Source organism: Agrilus planipennis, unplaced genomic scaffold, assembly GCF_000699045.2.
Source record: "Agrilus planipennis isolate EAB-ADULT unplaced genomic scaffold, Apla_2.0 scaffold97, whole genome shotgun sequence".
Lineage (NCBI taxonomy): Eukaryota > Metazoa > Arthropoda > Insecta > Coleoptera > Buprestidae > Agrilus > Agrilus planipennis.
The window spans coordinates 794788-816642 of record NW_020438864.1 but is presented as its reverse complement, the minus strand read 5'-3'; the positions used below and the strand labels follow the sequence as shown (position 1 = coordinate 816642).

The window sequence follows — 21855 nt, the reverse complement described above, 5'->3', positions numbered from 1 at the left end:
TTAACGGAGTTATAGCGATTTAAATATATATATATTAAAAATATCACTCCAATTGGTTAAGCTTTGAAAAAAATTTTAAACGAATTCAAACGCAAACCTCTAAATACCGTATTTTGATGTATGCACAAATGGGGTTAAAGATAGGACACTACTTTCAAAAATAGTGTTAAAATTATCCTTTTTATTTGACGCAACATTTATCATTTGCAGTGTTTGTATCGATACAAACCTTTTGAAAAAATATATTAAAAATATTTTCAGTAGTAAATGGTACCAATAACAGCACATTTGAGCAATGCAATTGAAGTGGATACAATGGTCAATTTTTCCGTGCAGTACTGTACAGATTATACGCTCCTCACCGATCAGGAGTTTGGCCGAGAGTTGTCTCCTTCCTTTTCTGGCCTAGTGCTGTTCTTTTCTACTTTGCGCCGATCAAACTAAAGGTCACATCGCTACAGAAAGTAAACGAAGAATAAGATGCTCATCATTCAAGGAGTTCAGAAGACATTAGCGCTTACTGTACAAATAGTAAACTTCATATTAGAGAAGACTGGTCCGTCTCTCCCGTTGGTCCATCTCTCCCAACTTTAGCCAAATACACACGTATATACGGTAGCAAACATTAAACGTGAAATAGCCACAAAAGATACATATCTATTAATGTATTATATGTACATTATATCTAGGTATCTGATTCTTATAAATAAATTTAAAAATCAACTTACCGATTTCGCAATTGGTCCCTTTCCAACCCTCGATGCATTCCTTGTCGCCGTTAGAATTACAACGATAATGTCCGAATTTGTCATTTCGAGGTCGACAAAATTTTGTACATGTGGCGTTATAATAATGAGTATCGCATTTCACCCTCACCCGGTATGTTAGTCGCGCTCTTGACCCCCTGTGATTTAAAGTGTGCCATTCGGCACTGGGATCTATTATTCCTGAATAAGTCGCCTCCTCGATGATATTGCTACTCGCTAAAAGAAAAAAAGACGCTTGAGAATTGTATACANAAAGTAACTACAATATTATATTAATTTTCACTACAACTTGTTTCTGTCCCTATATTCGCTACTATTTGTAATGAAAAGTTCTACAATTTTAGAAGTTTGGTCTACAGTTTTCACGTCTTCACTTCTTTCAAGGATTTATATGGACCCAATCCCGTAGTGCGTCAATACTAATTACTATCTTACCCCGATTTAAAAAATCTAGGATTGTACGGTACAATATAGGGACTACAAATTCCCTCCTCAATCATGCTTCTTAGATTTTCCTTATACCATAAACTTACTTGCATTCGCCAGGGTTGTCGCAGTTTCCGTGTACTGGATGGCAGCCGTTTTTGCAGACAGCTGCAAAAAAAACAAATTCCCCGTGATTATGAAGCATAAAATTAATAACGCGTAGCAATACGAAATAAACAAACTAAATGTGCAATTAATAAAGCTATGGTTGTAATTTAACGAGTTGTAAATCTGATGCAGAAACATAAACTCAACAAATTGTGGTCTTACGATTTCTGATTTCTCATCGTCCGTATATACGTATGTAAATATTTGGACCCAAAAGGGGGGACCATTTAATTATTTACAAGATTCCGAACTCGAAGGGTTCAACAAAACCTAACATTATGGTTGTGCTAATAACTGTGGACGTCGGAATCGTTAGGTTAAATTAGGTTACAGTATAAGAAAGATCTCTCCATGGACCATAGTTAGGTTACAGTGAGGTGCTGTTCACCAAGGGTTCAAACTGGTTTATGGTAAGAGAGGATTAATTAATATATGTGCTCTGCACCACCGATAATGACCTTGGTACTTATGACAATGATACTCATATGTGGAAATTCGGAAAAGTTCAACTAATAATATATATATATATACTTATATCTAAAATAAGATTATGTAAAAGTCGTAATTTAACATTATTACATACAACGTGGACTTTTTAGAATTTATTTATATTTGCTTCTAATAACTATTTGTTGGTATTTATTTTCAGAAGCTTTAGTAATTGTTAATCTATCAGAAGAGAAAAATGTGGCAGACGTAGGAATTGTTGTAGGATGATGATGAAGTCGAGTCATCTCAATAGGTAGGTATGTAGAAAGATTAATTGAAAGTTCACAGTTCATGCAAGAGGCAAGAGACATGTTCATATATTACTCAATAAGAGAAACCACACCTCGGAAATGAGTAATTCATCAAAAGACAAAAGGAAATACCCCACACTGCAACATTGCAAAAAGCAAATAAACACACCACTTCTGTTTATAAGTTTTAATGATTAAGCATTGGGAAATTATTAGTTAATAATTAACAATGTGCAGTCGTGAGATAAAAAATTATCCGGAGACCACTCGGAAATTGCGTTTTCGAACTACCGTTCCACTAGAATATTTTCAAATAAAACTAGTAGCGAATTTGGTTTGATGTTTTTAATAAGATACTAACAACATCAAATTTACTTAAAACTAGAGAACAACTTACAAAGGGGGTAAAGTCTAATTGAAACTTATCATGGTGGTAGATAAATGAGGGTGTCGAGTGCAACCAAATACAGAAAACTTTAAAACTTTTGGTGTTTCATTCCCACCAGGCAGTAATGCTGGTGGGCGGGCAGTCCCTCCGGACTATGCCGGAAGGTAGGGCGGAAGGCCCTCTTCAGCCTGCTTTCAGGAATCGTGGAAATGGGTGGGTGGTGGTTCGGGTGAGAAACATGAGACGGACGAAATGAAGACAGAAGAGAATGAAAGATTATCTGTGGAATATTACTGCCTCAGCATTTGCCTAAGTGATCCAAGGAAACCACAGAAAAACTTGGACCAAGGCAGACGGACCCGGAATCGAACCGGCGTCCTCCCGAATGCTAAGCAATGGTCTAGACCTCTAGGCCATGCCACTCGGTAACCAGATACAGAAAAGTTCTGATAATAAATAAGGAAGAGCTAATAATGAGCCAGGTATTAGCAACAATCAGAAAAGCCTCATTTATACTACCAGGAATTAGAATATTCACAAAATATTGTAAAACCAAATAATAAAATAAAGGAATTTATGACCTAAACAGTTTAAAAAATGTTCGAAAAAATGTGATACATTCTAACTAATCATGAGTAGGACAAACAGAAACAAGATTAAAAGAGAATGCAGACAGCATAAAAGTTGAACGAAAATCCATTGTCCTTTAAGTACTCATTTATAGTCTTTAAACACAAGTAGACATTGATAACATAAAACGAAAAAAAGATGATAAAAGATTGTTAATGGAACATTAAAATATATGTGTAACCAATGACGAATGACCAACAGAATTCAAAGATGCAATTACAATATGTCAATATTAAGGAATCATTATAAAGGTCAAAACACCTGCATGACATGAAGTAATAACATCCAACCATTCAAATACAATTTAAATCTCGATGGTTTAGGTTATTAGTTGAGGTTAAAACGGGCTGATGACAATATAGTAAAAGTCTCGGTTATATGCACCTATGATTTCATTGTTAATTAATACATTGTGTAGTTCACTATGTTGAATAAGAATATACGTATGTATGTATGCACGGCGCAAAAACCTCGAGCTGCGAATAACAGAAAATCTGAACCAGTTGTACCAAACCAAACCAAACCAAACCAAAGGTAACCTAGCCTACTCCCAAATTCCTGTCAGCTCGCTTTAACCTCAAATAATCATGAGAATTTGCGAATCCCGGCTGCCAAGATTCGATCTACAGCCGAATGAAAAAACAATGCTTGTCGTTAATAAATCATGACCCGTATGATAAGAGCGGTTTGGCAATGTCCGTACTAAAAATCATGTAGAGAAGTGAAGTTGGCCTAAAATTTTGCATAAGATACCGATTTCCTCCACGTACCTACCCATAGGTAGGTAATATCTGATGTGCTTTGAAGTGACTAGGTTTGTACAGCACCCACGTATGAATTAAACTGAGACTTCCGAAGAATCGGATTGCACAAGGTCTCCCTGTTGTTAGCTTTATTCATAATATAATGTAATAGTATATAGATATATATTATGCAGTAATATTAAGTATGCTGTTCTTATGAAGCAAAATAATATTGCAAAACAATTGAATTTCGTCTCATCATCGTAAACAAGGGAGTGATGTAAAGACACGTTATTACAGTGGGCACAAATTCACGATTATGGCAATGGGCTGGTATCTATTACAATACAAAATTGTCACTTTATTACACGAATGATTGTACGTGTTACCCACATTCGAAGATAATGTGCACGATAAATTGATATTTCGTACATATACGTATAACAGCAACAGAATCATTATTCACATTTATCAGATGCATCGCAATGTAGTAGGTACTCATTATAGTATAATAATAACAAATGATAACACAAGTAACAAAAAGGCACAAGGAGTGAAACATACAAACGAGAACAAAGTGACAAAAAGAACAAGATAACAAAACAGTAACAAAAACAAAGACAACAACAATACAACAGAGTAGATAAAAGCATTTACGAATGTTAGGAGAAGCGGTAGACGGGAGACTGTTTTGAGATATGAAATTTGGGAGTATTTATAGAATAGGGTTGTTTTATTCCTATTTTAGTATGAGATCGTCCGAGACAAATTAACTTGATGTTTGATCACAATGAGCGTATTAGGCCATTTCAAACGGTGAAAAAAATTGAAAATTGAAGAATTTTCTTTTACATTTAATACGAGATGTGTGAGGAAAGTAATGAGATCAATTATTTATTTACTAAAGTTTTTATTTTTTTCAAACAACAATATAGTTCCCTTCGGCAGCTATACACGACGGAGTAGGTTTTTCCCGTCTTAGTAGCTGCGCTGAAAGGCTTCAATTGGTAAGACCTTTACCACGTCAGTCACATTCTTTTGATGACATCTCTGTGCACTCCCTCCATTACCAGGATCGTACTCGAGAATCCAGGATTCACTACCTCTGATTATACGATTGAAGAATTCGTGGTCATCGGCAACCCTTTCAAGAAGATCAATGTACACGTTTCTTGGACTGTCTTTCTAATCAGTTGTCAGGTTTTTCGGCACCAGTTTGACACAAACCTTTCGCATATATGCAAATCTTTGCGAAATCATTCGGTGAAAATATTTAAGTTTAACTCATAGTCACCAATCATTTTTATTATTAAACAAGGACGATTTGATCTTACAAGAGCCTTCACACATTCGACGTTTTCGTCGGTTTATGTTGGTGGTCTCCCTAAGCGAAGTTCATCTGCAACGTGTTCTCTCTGATTTGTGCCAGCGAAGAATTTGTGCTTCTGATAGGGAATGTTCTCCATAGACCTGTTTTAACTTTTCAAAGATCCCACTCGCGAACTCCCCAAGTTTAACATAAAACTTGATGACTTAATGTTGCTTTAAATGCCGCTCTTTTGCTTGTGTAACACACGATTACATTTCTCGCATATCTCGTAAACGTCAATATTCAATATTTTTTAAATACGTATAAATGTGAAATTAATTTTCTACACTTTACAGATTACCTCAAAATAAACACTTGAATATGGCCGCGATTTTGATATTCTGGACATGATTGAACCTATAACTCATAGCGTTGTCGTTTAAACGAAACCTTTTTATATTGTTGTGCACTGTGGATAGTACAAGACATTTCAGACGATCTTACGTATAGTACAATAGGAAACAATAAGTTTTGTTTGAAAAATTCTTTGGCAAAACTTATAATTTGTTCACAATGAACATATATTATGAGAAACATTTTGGGCCACCCTGCATGCAGATTGCACCAGAATTTCTGCTATGTTAACAATTTTGTTATTGGATGAGTTATGAAGGCGGTTAAATTGCTAGGTTTGAAGTTTACTACAAAAATATTTCTGTTGTTGGCAACCATTTATTAAATTGTGAGATACAGGGTTATTTGTAAAAACTTTTATTCGTAAATTTAGTACAAATACCTATAACGGCGACAAAAAAATTAAATAGAAGGTACAGTGTGTTTCAAAGAATCAAACTGATGATGCTATCTCGGAAACTAAAGATGGTATTAAAAACTCTAAAACAACTACTATGTTCTAGAACTGAAAAAGTATGAAACTTCTCTAAAGTTGCCTTTTATCAGGTACATAAATACATATACGATTGGTGATGTGGTTAAAGAATAATTGTATCAAAAATTAAATAAAAAAGGAATAATCAAATATTCAATTATTGTACCTTCGCTTAAAGACAATTTATTTGATAATGTGTTTAATCGAATAGTTTGATGTAAAAGCATATTCCATAAATAAAAATGTGTGGGCATTTTTTTCATTTGAAAGAAGGTGCAGTGTCTTACCTGGTAGTGAAACATTACTGTAATCCACAGCCTGAAGAATGAGAGTGAATGATCTCTGCAAAAAAAAGAAACATAATTAGTATTAAATGTAAAATAAAAAAATACGGTATATCAATACTATTTAGTATAGACATAAATAATAATCAAATGCATATTTAACTGAAGAAAATCCTTAGAATAGGATAAAACCAATCAAAGGCGTCTTTAAATTGGTTTTCATAACTTCTGTAACTGTATAAGTATCTATATAGAATGGTCGGCTTGCGCTTCGAAAATATTGAAACAGTATTAATGAATTATTTTGTTTGTGCTAAACAGGACGGTTATTGATAAATATGATAAGTTCGACAGTTTGCAACTCTCATTATTGATATATAGTTTGTAGTTTAAAAGCGGAAGGTTTGTACATTAAATTGATTGCTTTTAATATTAATTTATTAAATTTAATGTGCATCGTTGTAGAAAATTCTTCTAACTGTGTGAAAGAACTATAAAATAGCATAATTAGGCTCAATATTAGGAACAATCAATCCTAAAGAAATATTTGTATTAAGACAGAAGTATTACTATTAACTATATAATCTATCTATATATAGTTTGTTGCCGCTACACCAATTCTTCTTAGGCCTCTACATTGCATGAATTGCATCATTACCGTCATATTCAGATTCATCAGATTAGGTTATTGAAAATAAACTCTTTATACAAATTCATTCATCACCATAAGGTCGTCAGTCTTAAGACTGGTTGGACACGCACCTCCACTCTTTCCTATCCTGAGCTAATCTTCGCATTTCTCTAAAATTAGAACATCACACATCCTTCACTAGTCCTACTAATCCTCTTAACTCCTGCTTCTGGTTATAAATCTAAGTATTTCGCCTATTTCTAGATTTCTTATTGACTTCCAAAGAGTCCTGTGTTCCCCTATTCTTTCTAATACCTCTTCATTTCCAACCTTCTCTATCCACGGTATCCTCATCATTCGCCTGTAACACCACATTTCTAACGCTTCTAATTTTTTCCGCGCCCACCGTCCATGTTTCGCACCCGTACAGTGCTGCGCTCCAGGCATACACGTTTAACAGTCTTTTTCGAATTTCTACATTAACCGTTAGCAAGCATAGAAGTGACTTCTTTTTACCTCTCTACCTTGCGATATCATCTGTTTTATATCTCTACTACTCCTTCCATCCTGACTTATCTGACCTCCAGATATCGAAAATCACCCACTTCTTCATTACTTCACTAAAATTTACACGCCGGTATCAATGATTAAGATGCGGATTTGGACAATAAAGATCTAGTCTAAACGGTTATTATTATAAATTGTCTTATTTCATTCACGTTCGGCTATATTAGTTATTGGTCACACCTGCATACGTTTTTATGTGCGATCTGTCGTTTAATTTTTCATGCAAAATTTCATTACGTACTGCTTTAATATATTTTAGTGGAAGGTTATTTTCTGAAAGTACATTTTCTCTTTCAAACATGACATCTATTATTTCATATGATTTAATTTTTATTTATTTCATTTTAATGATATTTTAGTCTATATTAATGTACATTTAATACTTTTATATAATATTGTTTTATGGCAAGAAATTAAATGGTCATCAGTATTTAAATTCAGAGGGTGGTCAATATTTTTGCCAATATTGCCACTATATGTACAAACCAATTTTCGGTCAGTACCTATTCTTTCAGTACAATGGTCAACATAAGAAAATCAAACTGTAAGTATGTTAGAAAGGAATTAATTACAGGTTAGGTTAGGCAACTTCCGTTAACTTATTTTAGATAGACAATCACTCAATCAAAGGATTTATACTGACCATTTGTATTTACATAATGATTGTTTATTATTATTAAATATAGGCCATATTCTTATTTAACTGCTGAGTTTCCATATTCAAATAATGATACATTACACAACATTTAAATACTATTATTCTCCAAAAGATGTCGGCATAACCTTATTTAAGTACTGACGAAAAGGGATGAATGTACTGAGCAGTAAAATGCAAGCCTTATATTTCCAATGAATCTTTTTGAGATTGCTAAAATGGATTATTCGGATCAATTAACCTTAAAAGAGTAAGGTTGCGGTAATAAATAATCAAGTGGTCGTGGAGGCTGTATGGTACCGTACTCCATATTCGTATATTTCTTCGATACCTACGGAGCAGGCAACAGGCGGAGATTGTAAGACATTGACGGCAATGCACGCGGTTGTTTCAACTGCGCTTCGGCCACGCTAATGGCCTAATGGATTATTTCTAATGGGTAGTTAAACTTCGTGATGCAAATGTTGACTGAGTGATAGAAACAGCATGACGAGGCACATCTGGCAGAGTATTTAAGAAGTTTATGGCGTCGAGAGAAGCGCGCGAGATCCGTCTTTGAGAAACGTCAGCTCGAAGAAAGCAGCTGATGACCTGTTGAATAGTTGAATTTGCACGTCGTCGACATAAGAGTGCTGTCCGGTTGGCAGAATTGAGATATTAATTACTCATATCACGCATGAATGTTGCCAAAGTGCGACACAATTGTACGGATTAATAAAATTTTATGAACATATTTATTACAAGAGTATTTGTCACTGAACCTTTATTATACATCATCATCATAAGGTCGTCAGTTCTAAGACTGCTTGGACACGCACCTCTGCCCCTAACTCCCGTTTCTGCCTCTAATATGTCTCTGACTCTCTGTTCTCCTATTCTTTCTAACACCTCTCCATTTCTGACCTCTATCCACGGTATTTTCATCATTTACCTGTAACACCACTTTTCAAACGCTTCTAACCATTTCTTGTTCGCAGCGTCTATCGTCCTTGTTTCACACCCGTACAGCGCCGCGCTCCACACATACACCTTTAAAAATCGTTTTCGAATTTCTAAATTAGCCTAAATCTAATATCTATAAATCACTTCTTAATGCTAGTGATAAAGATCATCAATAAAGTTTGATTCCTCTTATTTCAGATATTGGTACTTAGATTTCTTTAGGCTAAACTGACCTCATATTGATATACTAAACCTATTTAAAAGTCTGGTTAAAAACTATTGGTGGAACTGTGATCATACGGATTGTCAAAAATCACGCTTCCTTGATACGTGTGATATTCTAGTAGGATTATCCTTTCCAAATTGTTTATTCTAGCGGTAATGTATGAAATCTGTTATTTTATACAATTCCTAGGAAATGTATATAATTCCTAAAATTGCCCGGAAATGTGGGAAAAATTATATTAGACACATTTCCTAGGAAATCTATACATTTCTTAAATAGCAATCAGTAATGTATTACAGGTAATACTAAATAGGCAATAACACGGCAGACCGTTTGGAGATGTACCTATATCCACTGGTGACGTCATTGTTTGGTTCTGGAGATTTATTTCAGCAAAGACGATAAACGATGACCTTTAATTTTTAGAATGTTGTAGTCACTAGTGCATATACGAGAGTGCATATCGTAGATACATCCCCAAACCTAACCTAACCAAAAAATAACGTCACCAATGCATATATAAAGCGATCACAATCGAACCAAATACAGATAACTCTAATTATCAGTTTACTAACGTGTTTTATTCATTTTATTAACAGAAAGCATTAGTTTCATACATTTCCTGGTACAATATCCGAATTTCATACAATTTCTAGGAAATGTCTACATTTCTCAGGATATGTGTATATTAAAAAATCTTTTCAATCAATATTTTATAGATTTCCTAAATAGCCTCGGAATTGTATACAATTTCTACATTTCATAAATTTCCGGTAACATTTGCACAAAACTCTACGCATTGATTTTCAATATATTCTAGCACACCCACTTCGAACCTTACCTCACCCACAATTACTTAGGGCCTCTCACCCTTTCCAATACAGTCGAGACCGAGAATTTCCGGGTCAGAAACCCTACTGATTTAAAACATTATGCGTGGTTAAGCTTCACACATGCTCATCTTGTAGTGAAAGTTTATTAAATGTAAAGATTCGACAGAAGGCAAGTATAGTAACGCGATGTAAAGATAAAATTTGCATAAAGCGAACATTTTAAAGTGCTTGCAATGCGGAAAAAGCGTTTCTGCAAGTGCATTAACTGCCGCATCTTCACATTTCACAACACACGCTCTCCACACAGTTTGATTTGTTTTATGTTTATAAACAAAGCATAACTTAACGTATAGATACTCTATCTAACTACGCTCAAACATGGTAATTATGAAGGTGAGAAAAGTTAGTTGCATTTGCTTCAAAAGCATTTGCTACTAAAGAATTAAAAATAATTCCTTGTTTTATTTAAAAGAATGCACTATCAAATTGGTAAAGGAAAATGCTTATGGAACACCGACATACACATATTTTTATCTTTACCAGAATTTTTGTTTGTATCGCACGAACGAAAATGCATCATTTTGTGACCGCATGCAATATGGATTTTCAACCAGATCTAGGTATTTGAATGTATGTCGCCTGGTTCTCTGAAAACTGTTCTAAATAAAGCCTAACACCCCTTACAAAATTTAAATTGAATTTATTGGACTTATAATTAATTTGGAAATATTGTTAAAGGTATTTATGTTTCTATACCACGTCCTAATTTTCAAAAAAAGATGCAGTCCTTTGATGGTTGTATGAAATTTGTAACAGATCTAGGTTCCGATACTACCTAATAGGTTAGTACCTGATTGGTTTTCCTAACGGCGGTAATAGGGACGGCCTAATGTTAAATTTCCCGAAAATGATAGCAGGAAACAAAAAGTATGGTCGTTTAGAACTAAAAATCATAAGAAACATAGCGTCCTTTTTTCAAATGGATCCGCGATGTCTACGATATACTAAAAAATTCGTCGAAACAAAAAACGGTTCTTTGCAAATAAAAAAAAACTAGACTCCTAGCGGAAAAGTTAAATGAGAAAATTGTAGATATTGAGAGGATCTATCGATCCATTTTTTTTTATCGATCAGTTCATTACTTTTGGAGATATACCGAAAAAACCGTCGAAAATTTACTTTTTTTGTTTTCGCCGTAGTTTTTGTAATTTAACGTTTTTCAACTATCTACTCGCTGTAAACTAATAAAATCCTTGCTATTTCTTCTACCGTGAAATTACACATCTTGACAAAAACCAAACCCAAAATGGTTTCTGTCGGATCTCCTTTTGAGCTAGAGGAGCNTAATAATATTATTGGACAAAAACGTAATGTTTCTTAGAATTTTTTGTTCTATACGACTTTTTTGTTTCCTGTTAGCATTTTTGCGGACCCGTTACCTCTATTGATTGGACTTCCACTTAAAATGTGAATAACAGCGAGGCCAAAGTGTATTTTGAGACGCGAAGGTGAACGTTTAATGATGGATCCTAAAGACAAAATACTATCTATTTTCATCAGGTACTCAGTATGCTGCACATCCAGTAAATAAAAAGAGTAGAGAATTTGGTGAATTTTTTCATCCACTAATGTTTTTTGAGTATATGCAGATGAAAATGAAACCTCTGATTAAAGTTTATCTCAAATTCCATCCGTGGAAAGATAAAAAGTATCCGGATTCGGATAAATAATGAATTACCTGGCGAATACGGTTAAAACCTTTGGATACAAAAATGTATAGGATTCGAGTGCTGTATTGCGGATAATATCCAGCTTTTACAGATTATAATAATGGTCAACTATGTGAATTGTAAATAGATGACTACTGATGTACCCTTTAGTACTTATGCTACATTTCATGCATACTATTCCGATCATTGGTTGTTAAATAACGCAGGTACCAAGTTACAGATTACCGGACAATTTTCGAGATGTTTTGATTACGGTAAATTAAGAATTTAATGAAGGGTTTTCCAGTGTCGAGTAAACCACTAAAGAAATACACATTATAATCAGCAGTACAAACACAAAAGGCGTATAATGCGTACATGACAAGAAGTATTATAAGAATAACGTCTATCAAAACATTACGGAGGCAGTTGAACGTCTCCAGTCTCGTCCATCTGAACAAAATGACATGCAAGGAAAACAAGCTCGAACAAATTCCTCCACGTCGCATTCGTGTATAGTACATACTTTAATTATAAGCGCGATTTCTTCGCGTTCTATTTTATTTGAGCAACATTTGTAGAGGACTTTTGTGATGGTAATAAGAACCGGAATAATAGTATTTGTACAAACAGCGAAAAGTAAACTACTTTAAAGCGCTCAAAGTCTCCATTAATATTCATGACGCTGACGACGCGCAGTCGGTCTTGGTTTTAAACAGTTTGTTTCTTCCTTCAATCCTCCGCTTCCTTCGCTCTTTGTTTGGTAGGTCGTGGTGGGTGCCTAATACCTAAATCTAAATCTAATAGTTCTTCGACATTCTGACAGTTTGACGTCCACCTTTCGAAGTGCATAATTGATTGAAGAAAAGAGGCATGTATGTATAACGTATATGGTATAATGTGCCCTATGTACGACTTGTATTCGTATTTGTACGTGTGCTTTTTGTACGAAAGGTACGTGCTTTCGCAAGACAGACGTTATGATTCATGTCTTCTCAAAATTAACCGAAAGTACACGCAAGGAGAGGCTAATTGTTTTGAAACGCAATAAACTTCAACAAGCTTGACAGAGAGAAAAGCAGAAGCACTCGGGACCTCCTATGTAGAAAGTTTTTACCAGAATTTTCAATGCTTACGTATAGGTACCTACAGACAGGACCTACACTTGATACAATACAAAAACCGTTGTATAGGTACATGAACTATGACGTTATTCTAGGGAGAAAATGATGCTAAGTGCGGAAGTGATTTCCCCAGATGAATATTCGTATCATACCAGTTAAAGAACTACTTTGAAGAGCAAAAATCCTAGTGTGAATCATGGAATTTTTAAAGTAAAACTTTTATTACATCGTCTAAAATTTTTTCGTCCATCTATCGCACGTCGCATTACAGCCGGCCGCGGAGTAGGGGTAAAATTGAAAGCCGCTCGGCAGAGCAGCCAAGGCAAATATGGCCGTGCCCATGGTGCGCATGAGCTAAGCGTGTAGCATTTATATTCTCACTCATTCGTGCAAGTGTATGACAATTACATTTATAGACTGTGAAATTCAAAGCGAAAGCAAAATTATTGATAGAATAACTGAAGTTCAAAATAATTCAATGATTTAAATAAATATTGTTTTCAGTTTTTAACATTCGTCTATCATCTGAATAATTGTATCTATACGTATTCCTGCTTTTTTTAATTTGACTAATAATATCATTAGTGATCTTTTGACCCAAGCGATAATTGCAGATGTGACTATAGTATACACAGTGCTTTTGTAAATGATCAAAAACTACGTGACCCCCATGCCCGGAAAGGTACTACGGTTAATAGTTCATGTATTTGCTCTGACGGACTTTCCATTAAATACCACCCTCACCAACGTCCCAAACCACAGTAAATCCCGTTCAAGTTCTTCTGTGGTTTCCTTGGATCACTTAGGCAAATGCTGAGGCAGTAATATTCCACAGATAATCTTTCATTCTCTTCTGTCTTAATTTCGTCGGTCTCAACTTTCTCACCCGAACCACCACCCACGATTCCTGAAAGGAGACTGAAGAGGGTCTTCTGCCTTACCTTCTGGCGTAGTCCAGAGGGGCTGCCTGTCAACCAGTATTACTGGCCGGTGAGAATGAAACAACCAAAAGTTTTTTTTCCGACCACCCTGGCAGTAAACTTAAATAAGGGTCACTATAATATGTTTTTAAGATGTTTTTAGGAAGTATAGGGGAACAGAGGAACAGCAGTCAATAGTAGTAACGGACCACCGTTTTCATCCTTTCGTGCAAAGTAGTTTCATAACTTTAGCACTAACTCTCGAGATTGTGGATGTAAATGTTGTCCGGGCATTGTTCTAAGGAGAACAGATTTCCAATACAAAAACAAAGAACATATTAACATCGCTGAATGGAAAATGAAAATCATGCAAACGCTACGACAAACAGTTGAATAAATTTTTTTAATAAAATACTATGTAAGCCATGTAAGCTTAAGAATTCTTTTTAATAAGTTCTAAACGTTAGTGAGTTACAATATATCTACCTACATATATGTACTCATACAATAAATAGTGGTTTTTATAGAAAATGAAGAATGGTTTTCACGACGGCTAGAAGTCGGAGTAAAAGTTTATTTATTCGAATAATGTTGAATGCATTATAATATTCTACATACCTATAGCGGTTTATAGTTATTTATTGTGTGTGCCTACTGGATTTATTCGCACCTTAAGATGCTGTTATACATCTCGCCGTGTGTAACCATAGAAACGGTTCTCTGCCATCAAATGAATTACAAAGGGTTAGTGATGAATAGAAGTGAGAACGTGCAAGAGAAATATACGCGGATATGGACACTTTTCTAGGAGTTAAAATAAATAAACTAGAGATGACCCTGGTACACCATTTCGATCCAGTATATACCTACCGGCGTATCCGGCACTTTTTTAAGGATCCGGCAGAGAAAAAAGATAAAATCAACATCAGCAATAATAATTTAATAAGTATAACAATGTATGTATAAATATTAATAAAAGTAAAAGAGAAATACTGGTATGCAAGGGAAGAAAATGTAGGGAAAGAGCGAATATAGGAGGAATAGGATAGGAGACGAAAAATTAGAATAAGTGGTTGATTTTACCTATCTAGGAAGTCAGATAAGTCAGGACGGAAGTAGTAGTAGGGATATAAAACAGAGAATAGCGCAGGGTCGTGTCGCCTTCAATAAGAGGAAGACACTTCTATGTTTGCGAACGGTTAATTTAGAAATTCGAAAAAGGTTGTTAAAGGTATATGTTTGGAGCGCGGTGTTGTACGGGTGCGAAACATGGACAGTGGGCGCGGCGGAATAAAAAAGGTTAGAAGCATTCGAAATGTGGTGTTATAGGCGAATGATAAGGATAACGTGGGTGGAAAACGTTAGAAAAGAAGAGGAATTAGAAAGAGTAAGAGAATAAAGGACTCTATGGAAGTCAATAAAAAATAGACGAGATAGGTTGGTAGGACACCTTCGCAGTCATGAAGGTCTAGTCAGAGACATATTAGAAGCAGAAGCAGGAGCTAGGAGGGGTAGAGGTAGACCTAGATTAGATTACTATTGGCAAATAGTTAAGGATGTGGGTTCTTCTAGTTTTAGGGAAACGCGAAGTTTAGCTCAGGATAGGAAAGAGTGGAGGTGCGTGTGTAATCAGTCTCAGAATGAAGTATAACAAAAATCTACCTATCTTCCAATACAGATTGGGATAGGTCGTTTGTCCTAATTTGTATTTTTTACTGATTACTACACTAAAGTATATTTCTTATTCGATAATAGTTCTTGTGGTTACTTTTTCTCGTGAATAAGAATATATCAGTATGACCGAATTATTACAATTTCTGTCGGTGATTTCTATTTTCTATGTGAGGTTTTGACTAACGGTAACTTATTAGTATGATTTTGTCACCTTGCAGACTTTAAAGCGTTTGTAAACATCGTAGGCTCGTTCCAACAGTTTTAACTGCACCCATTAGTTGAAAAGTATTTAAACGACTTTTTGAACGGGATTTAATGTGGATCGGAACGTTGGCAAGGGTGGTATGGTAATGATGGTTATGAGTCTAAATAAAATAATTAACATTTTTATAAAATCTTTTCTTCCAGTTAAAAAGAGACGTTATTTGTAATTACTTTTGTTTCTATATTATTGTTAACAATCAACAATTAACCACACTTTGTATTCATTTTTTCTGGTTATTTGATTTATTTAATTAATTTCTTCATTGTAATGTAATTGAATTCATTTGAGCGTTATTGAGATAAACATGAAACTTTCAGACTCGACTTCGTATATCTCATTCGGAAGATAATCGAGAGAACTGTTTTGTTAGTTATTTCGATCCTTAGCATCCGTCGTGACGATGCGATGTCCCTTTGAATAAGAAACTTGTCTTAATATACTAGGCACGACTGCGGAATATTGGCCATTGTTTCAGTTATGTTCTTAATTTTACACTTGGTGAAAAATTGCTGAACACAATCTCAGATTCTCATAAACCAACTTAGAATTCGATAGTCGATAACTTACTGTAAGTGCTTCTAACTGTACCTGTTGTTTCGTTTTAGGAAAAATATTATATGAATATCGATCTTCCAAATCAAGTAAACAAGGATATTGATACTGTTTTATATGATGTATACTTTTGGATTAAAAATTTTTAGTATCTGTCATATTCATGTGCTCGTTCCTGCCTTGATCTAACGTTGAAGTCTCCGAGAGTTTTATAGAAATAAACATAAAACTAAAGTCATTTTAATGTAGGTGCTTAAATAATAATGTTAAATTTACGAACTTAGATAATATTTAATTCCTAACAAATGCAACCCGTGGTTTCCTCTCGAATGTCACTTTTTTTTTTGGGTTTGCACCTACACTTTTTAAATTACATTACAGTTGACAAGATTATTTTCATTTGAAATGTAATCGGTGCAAGCCTTCCAACCAAAACTAACAACAATCAAAAAATGAAAAAAACAAGAATTAAAAAATAATTATTTAGTTTTTACACATTTTTGGGAACAGAGGCCCGAGTAAGTACACCTAAAATCCTTAGGAATTTGCGGGATTTAACGAAATTTGTGGATATCGTTTTTTTTTCCAATTTAGTCAATTTTCTAATTTGTCCATCAGGGTATCCTACCCTCAGTTGTAGTCTACTATTAATCTAATAAACATCATAATTGCCAGGTTTACTTTATTTGATACTTTAGACCAGAAGTCATTAACTTGAATAAGTTGCTTAATCGTTATCGAATGAAAGTCACACTCCGAACCAACAGTTTGATAAAAAAATCGGTTNTCTCGCATTTTTAACTGATTGAATCAGATTTTTTGATAGTTTAAGATTTTAGATTTCTACATTTCTTAATTTATGAAAAATTAATCATTGGTCGATTAGCAAATCTTCTTTAAAATTTTCAATCAAACACTCTTTATTTATTGAAAATCCACGTTCAAGAGATGAATTGCTATTTTTTAAGAAACTAGATAAAATAGATGATGCTATATAATACGCGCCAATTTTTAAATCTAATCTTAAAACAAGTGAAAATTTATTTTGAGACTCCTAAATAAGCGAAATTATACAAAATCATATTTTTCCAATATTCTGGTAAAATTCCACGACTTTTCCCTGACGTAGTATATAGAACGACCCAAGGTAGAACAGGAAAATGAAAGAAATTATACGATTCAATGCAATTCGTTCATTAAATGCTACATATCTATGAGTATGTATAAAACAAAATAAAAAACAAAAAAAAGAACCAAAGGAACAAGAAAAACAACGTATCACAATCATCTACAGGAGTTCACACACATTCAAGAGTATTTGAAAGTCGCACAAGGATAGCATTTAAATCCCCACTACGACAGGCTTCAAATAACCGTAATAAATACGCTGTAATAGGTGTCTAACATATGACGAATTAAAACGCTAATTTAACATTAAATTGAAAATACATTGTTTGGTTAAAGAAAAATTAAAACATGGGTCAATATGTAGGTATAGATATCAGTAATGCCAAAGCTTGCGTCTGTAGCTAAATGATCGTATTTATATAGTCGTTGTTCGCGTTTCAAGTAGAAAACAAGAAAGCAGACAAGTTGTCCAAGTGTGTTCGAAGCCATTGTACAACAAAGAGACGATGATCCTGTTACCGATTCGTGTGTGTCCATCTGAAAGGCGCGGGTCCAAGTGTCTATCGACCGACAGTTTTATTACTGGCCGTTGACAAGTGCCGTTCATCAACGTCTGTGACTCGACCAACTGATTCTGAGACACAGGCAGGGAGGGAAATAAGAATTTTAGATTTCAATTTTGATACTACTATAATAAAAGGAGTTCTCTCTGACGACTTTTCATCTTAAGTCCGTCTCTCGTGTAGGTACGCTTTGCAAAATTTTAGTAGCAGCAAATACCCACTAGATGCCGATACATTCCAATACATATTATATCTAAATGCAAATGTGAGTTTGTTTGTTACGACTTCAAGCCTTAACTACTCAACTGATCTTCACGAAATTTTGTATATACCAATGTATGGGTACAGAAAAGGATATAGTGTAACTTTTATCCAGAAAAAAATACTGTTCTCGAGAGATAGAAAAAATTCTTTCTTTTCATTTCGATAAAGAAGGACAGCATTTACTACTCTACATACGCAAAGTGTATGCTTAACTTAGAAAATTAGAAACTTCAGTTTTATCCTGATGATCCGGGTCAGAACAAACTTATCAAATTATGGTATTTTCGATGCTCTTTGACACGCACTTAGGACATCAACGTGCTGCCTATACTTTTATTTTTACTTTAAAATAGCTGCATTTAATGTATATTTATACGGATAGGAAGATAAAGTAAGATAATAGAATTTGTGACTTTTTATCGTACATAATAAAGAAGGCCCTTTTGCAAATGTGTCTGATTTTGGATTTCTCTATATAGTGTAAGATACTAAGCCACTTTTAGGTGGATTTAGTTTCAAATCAGTTGTTACTACAATATAATACAAAATGCACGATCAAAACGACTAAATTATGCAGGTTATTGTTTAGAAATGAATTTACCGTTTTGAAACAAGGGGTGGTATTTCACGTTTTAATTGCTGGAAGTATGGTGACGGTGGAAAATAGAGTATTTGAAATTCTTATATTATAAAATAAGCCCCTCGATAGAACCATTTTTTAATTACTACTTATTAGTACTTTATGTTTTTATGAACGTTTATTTTGTTAATCATAATTGTTAACATTTATTATAGTGCAAAAATCGATAATGTGAGCGTTTGTTTAGTTGTTTTATTCGATTCACACTAATTGTATGTCCGCGGTATAATTATTTATTTTTAAAGTACTAAGGCAATATGTCAGTAGTTTGTAAAAACTTTTTGATAATGACTTACAACCACTGAAACGCATAAGATTTATAAGAAACTTTTGTGAAATTTATACAAAGTAAAGGAACAAAAATTTTAGAATTGATAACCAGTTGTTTTGTGTTGTTCTTTATTAAGATGTTTTTTCGTGGAAGCACCTAGCAAAAGGTTGAGTACCCGATTGAAAATTAGTTCAGAGAACCCGGATTATGATGAGATTTAGATTATTTTTTCCCTAATACGGCCACCTGATCAGGAACAGATCAGCGTACAGTATCCTTTTCTTTAATCCGGCCATCTAATCAGGTTCTAATCAAAATATGGTATTCTATCCCTTAATCCAGTCATCTAATCAGTTCCTTATCAGAATCTAATACTACGAATCTTATTACGATTTCGATACGTTAATTGTTTAAAACAAAATTGTATCCGATGTTCTGAATTGGATTATAATACACAATTTAGTTTTTATCTGAACCATTCTGTGCGTAATATTGCTCATCAAATAATAAATTTATTATTAATTTTATGACTAAATTATTATTATTTAATTTTATTTAATCAAATTAACATGTAAAAACAAAATTAATTCTGATCCTTCGGCCGGATCGGGCATGGATCTGTTAAATGGATCGGACGTGAATCTTTGAAATGGATCCAGCATGGATCTTTGAAACTGGTCCAGCATGGTTCTTTGAAACGGATCCGGCACGGATCTTTAAAACGGATCCTGTGTGGATCATATATGGCGTGACGATTTTTAATCATATCCGGATCAGGAAGCCTGATTTAGCAATTCTGATCCGGATTGGACCCTATACTGAACTAATTTCCAGTCGGGTATCTATCATAAAACGAAGTGTTTAATGTTGATCTTTTATAATATTTTAAAAAGTATAAAAGGGTGTGTACACAAAATAGTGCGAATTAAATATAATTTTCTCCACATATTTTCATGCAAAAGGAACCTGTATCCATTGGTTAAGTGGGTACCTACATGTATATACTAATTTAACCGATTAATGTAAATAATGAGGGGCGTGTCAAGTTTTTTGATGAAGAAGAGCGTATCTGAAAAAGCCATTCCACAGATGCAAGTCATTCATCATCGCACGTCCTTCGTCATAATTTAACTGGCAACGGCAACTAGCAACCTCCCCGAAGGGACACAACGTCATAATCATAGTAATCTTATAAAGACGTGAACGTTTCCCGTTTAGGAAGAACATTTGTCATGAACTCGTCACTACTAAGAATACAGTTCGTTTATTTCACTATTTGTCATTTACATTTTCGCTTCTGCTGGTTGATCAATCCATTAAATTACACATAATTTATTTACAAGAGATAATCATAAATGAAATCATTAATATCCTGGTCTTTGAAATAGTCCGAAGTTTAATTGAAAGTAAACTACCTACGAGGTATGTCACAAACACTGAAAACTCATTTTTGATAAACTGAGAACTACATAATAGTCCAGTCTAATGAGGGAAATGACTGAAGAGTAGGTACCTTATAATGGAGAAAATGACTGAAACACATTGTTTTTTATCTATTATTTCATTGTTTTTTTTTTAACAATTAAATGTTTAAATCGCTATAACTCCGTTAACTATTATCCAAATCGTTACTTTTTGTATCAAAATTTGCAGCAGNTAGGAGAGAGACAGATGTCGAACGCTGCCGAACGCGGAGGCCGATTGTGCCTCTTTGTCGCTCGTTCCGCGCCCTCGCTTGCACTTCAAGCCTTAAATGGAACGCCTCAAAGCCAGGTAACGCCGCATGATTCATGTTTTTTCGTGCGTGCAGCCGGCTCCATCGAATTATAACACGTTGTCACGTCAAAAAATTGTTTTATCCAACTTAAACTAATGTTATTGCAAAACGTATTGGAAAGTCAACCCATAACCATCCCTAATCAAACAAGCCCAACAAACTTGTGGAAATTCGTTCAGTTATAAAAATTCTTGTTTATCTCTTTTAACTATTCGAAGTATAAATGCTTGAGAATGATTAACTGTATGCTTTCATACTAAAATATTAATGTAAATCGTTGTTTCATTTGATCGAACCTCATAGGAACAGCATTCATGATAGAAGAGCACCCTGTGAGACTACCGCGTAACCATCGAACTAACTATCGTATCGTGCCGATCAGATTTATGTATATCGTCTTCGGCGAATGAACAGCAACCATTATCGCGATCGGTTTTGCAATCGAATGATTAGCTGGTGGAGTTTGCTAGTAAATTGTTTGTGATCAAAGCCATGGAATAAAACCTATAAAATACCATGGTAGCCACAGATCTTTAAAGATCAAATTGCTTGACTTTTCTAGAAACTTGATTAAAAAAATCCCTGACTAAATTTAAAAATGTTATATTATTTTCATGGCTAATAGAACTTCTGAACGAACATTACTTCATAAATTAATGTTATAAGTAATAAATTATTACTTGTATGTTATTATTTATCATATAAATATAATTTTAGTATCTTTAGTAATACGAAGTTACATCACATTTATAATATATAAATATTTTATA

The 21855-nt window shown here is 34.2% G+C and overlaps 1 protein-coding gene across 1 annotated transcript in view; it reads right to left on the bottom strand.

Moving 5' to 3' along the window:
• The window catches only part of LOC108736272 (protein jagged-1b), a 227676-nt gene that overhangs the window by 43640 nt on the left and 162181 nt on the right, over positions 1-21855 (bottom strand). The window contains exons 3-4 of the mRNA XM_025975193.1: positions 6348-6402; positions 729-983 (exon numbers count right to left, since the gene is read on the bottom strand). Coding sequence (XP_025830978.1) covers positions 729-983; positions 6348-6402 — 310 coding nt within the window. The remainder of the gene's footprint in view (positions 1-728; positions 984-6347; positions 6403-21855) is intronic.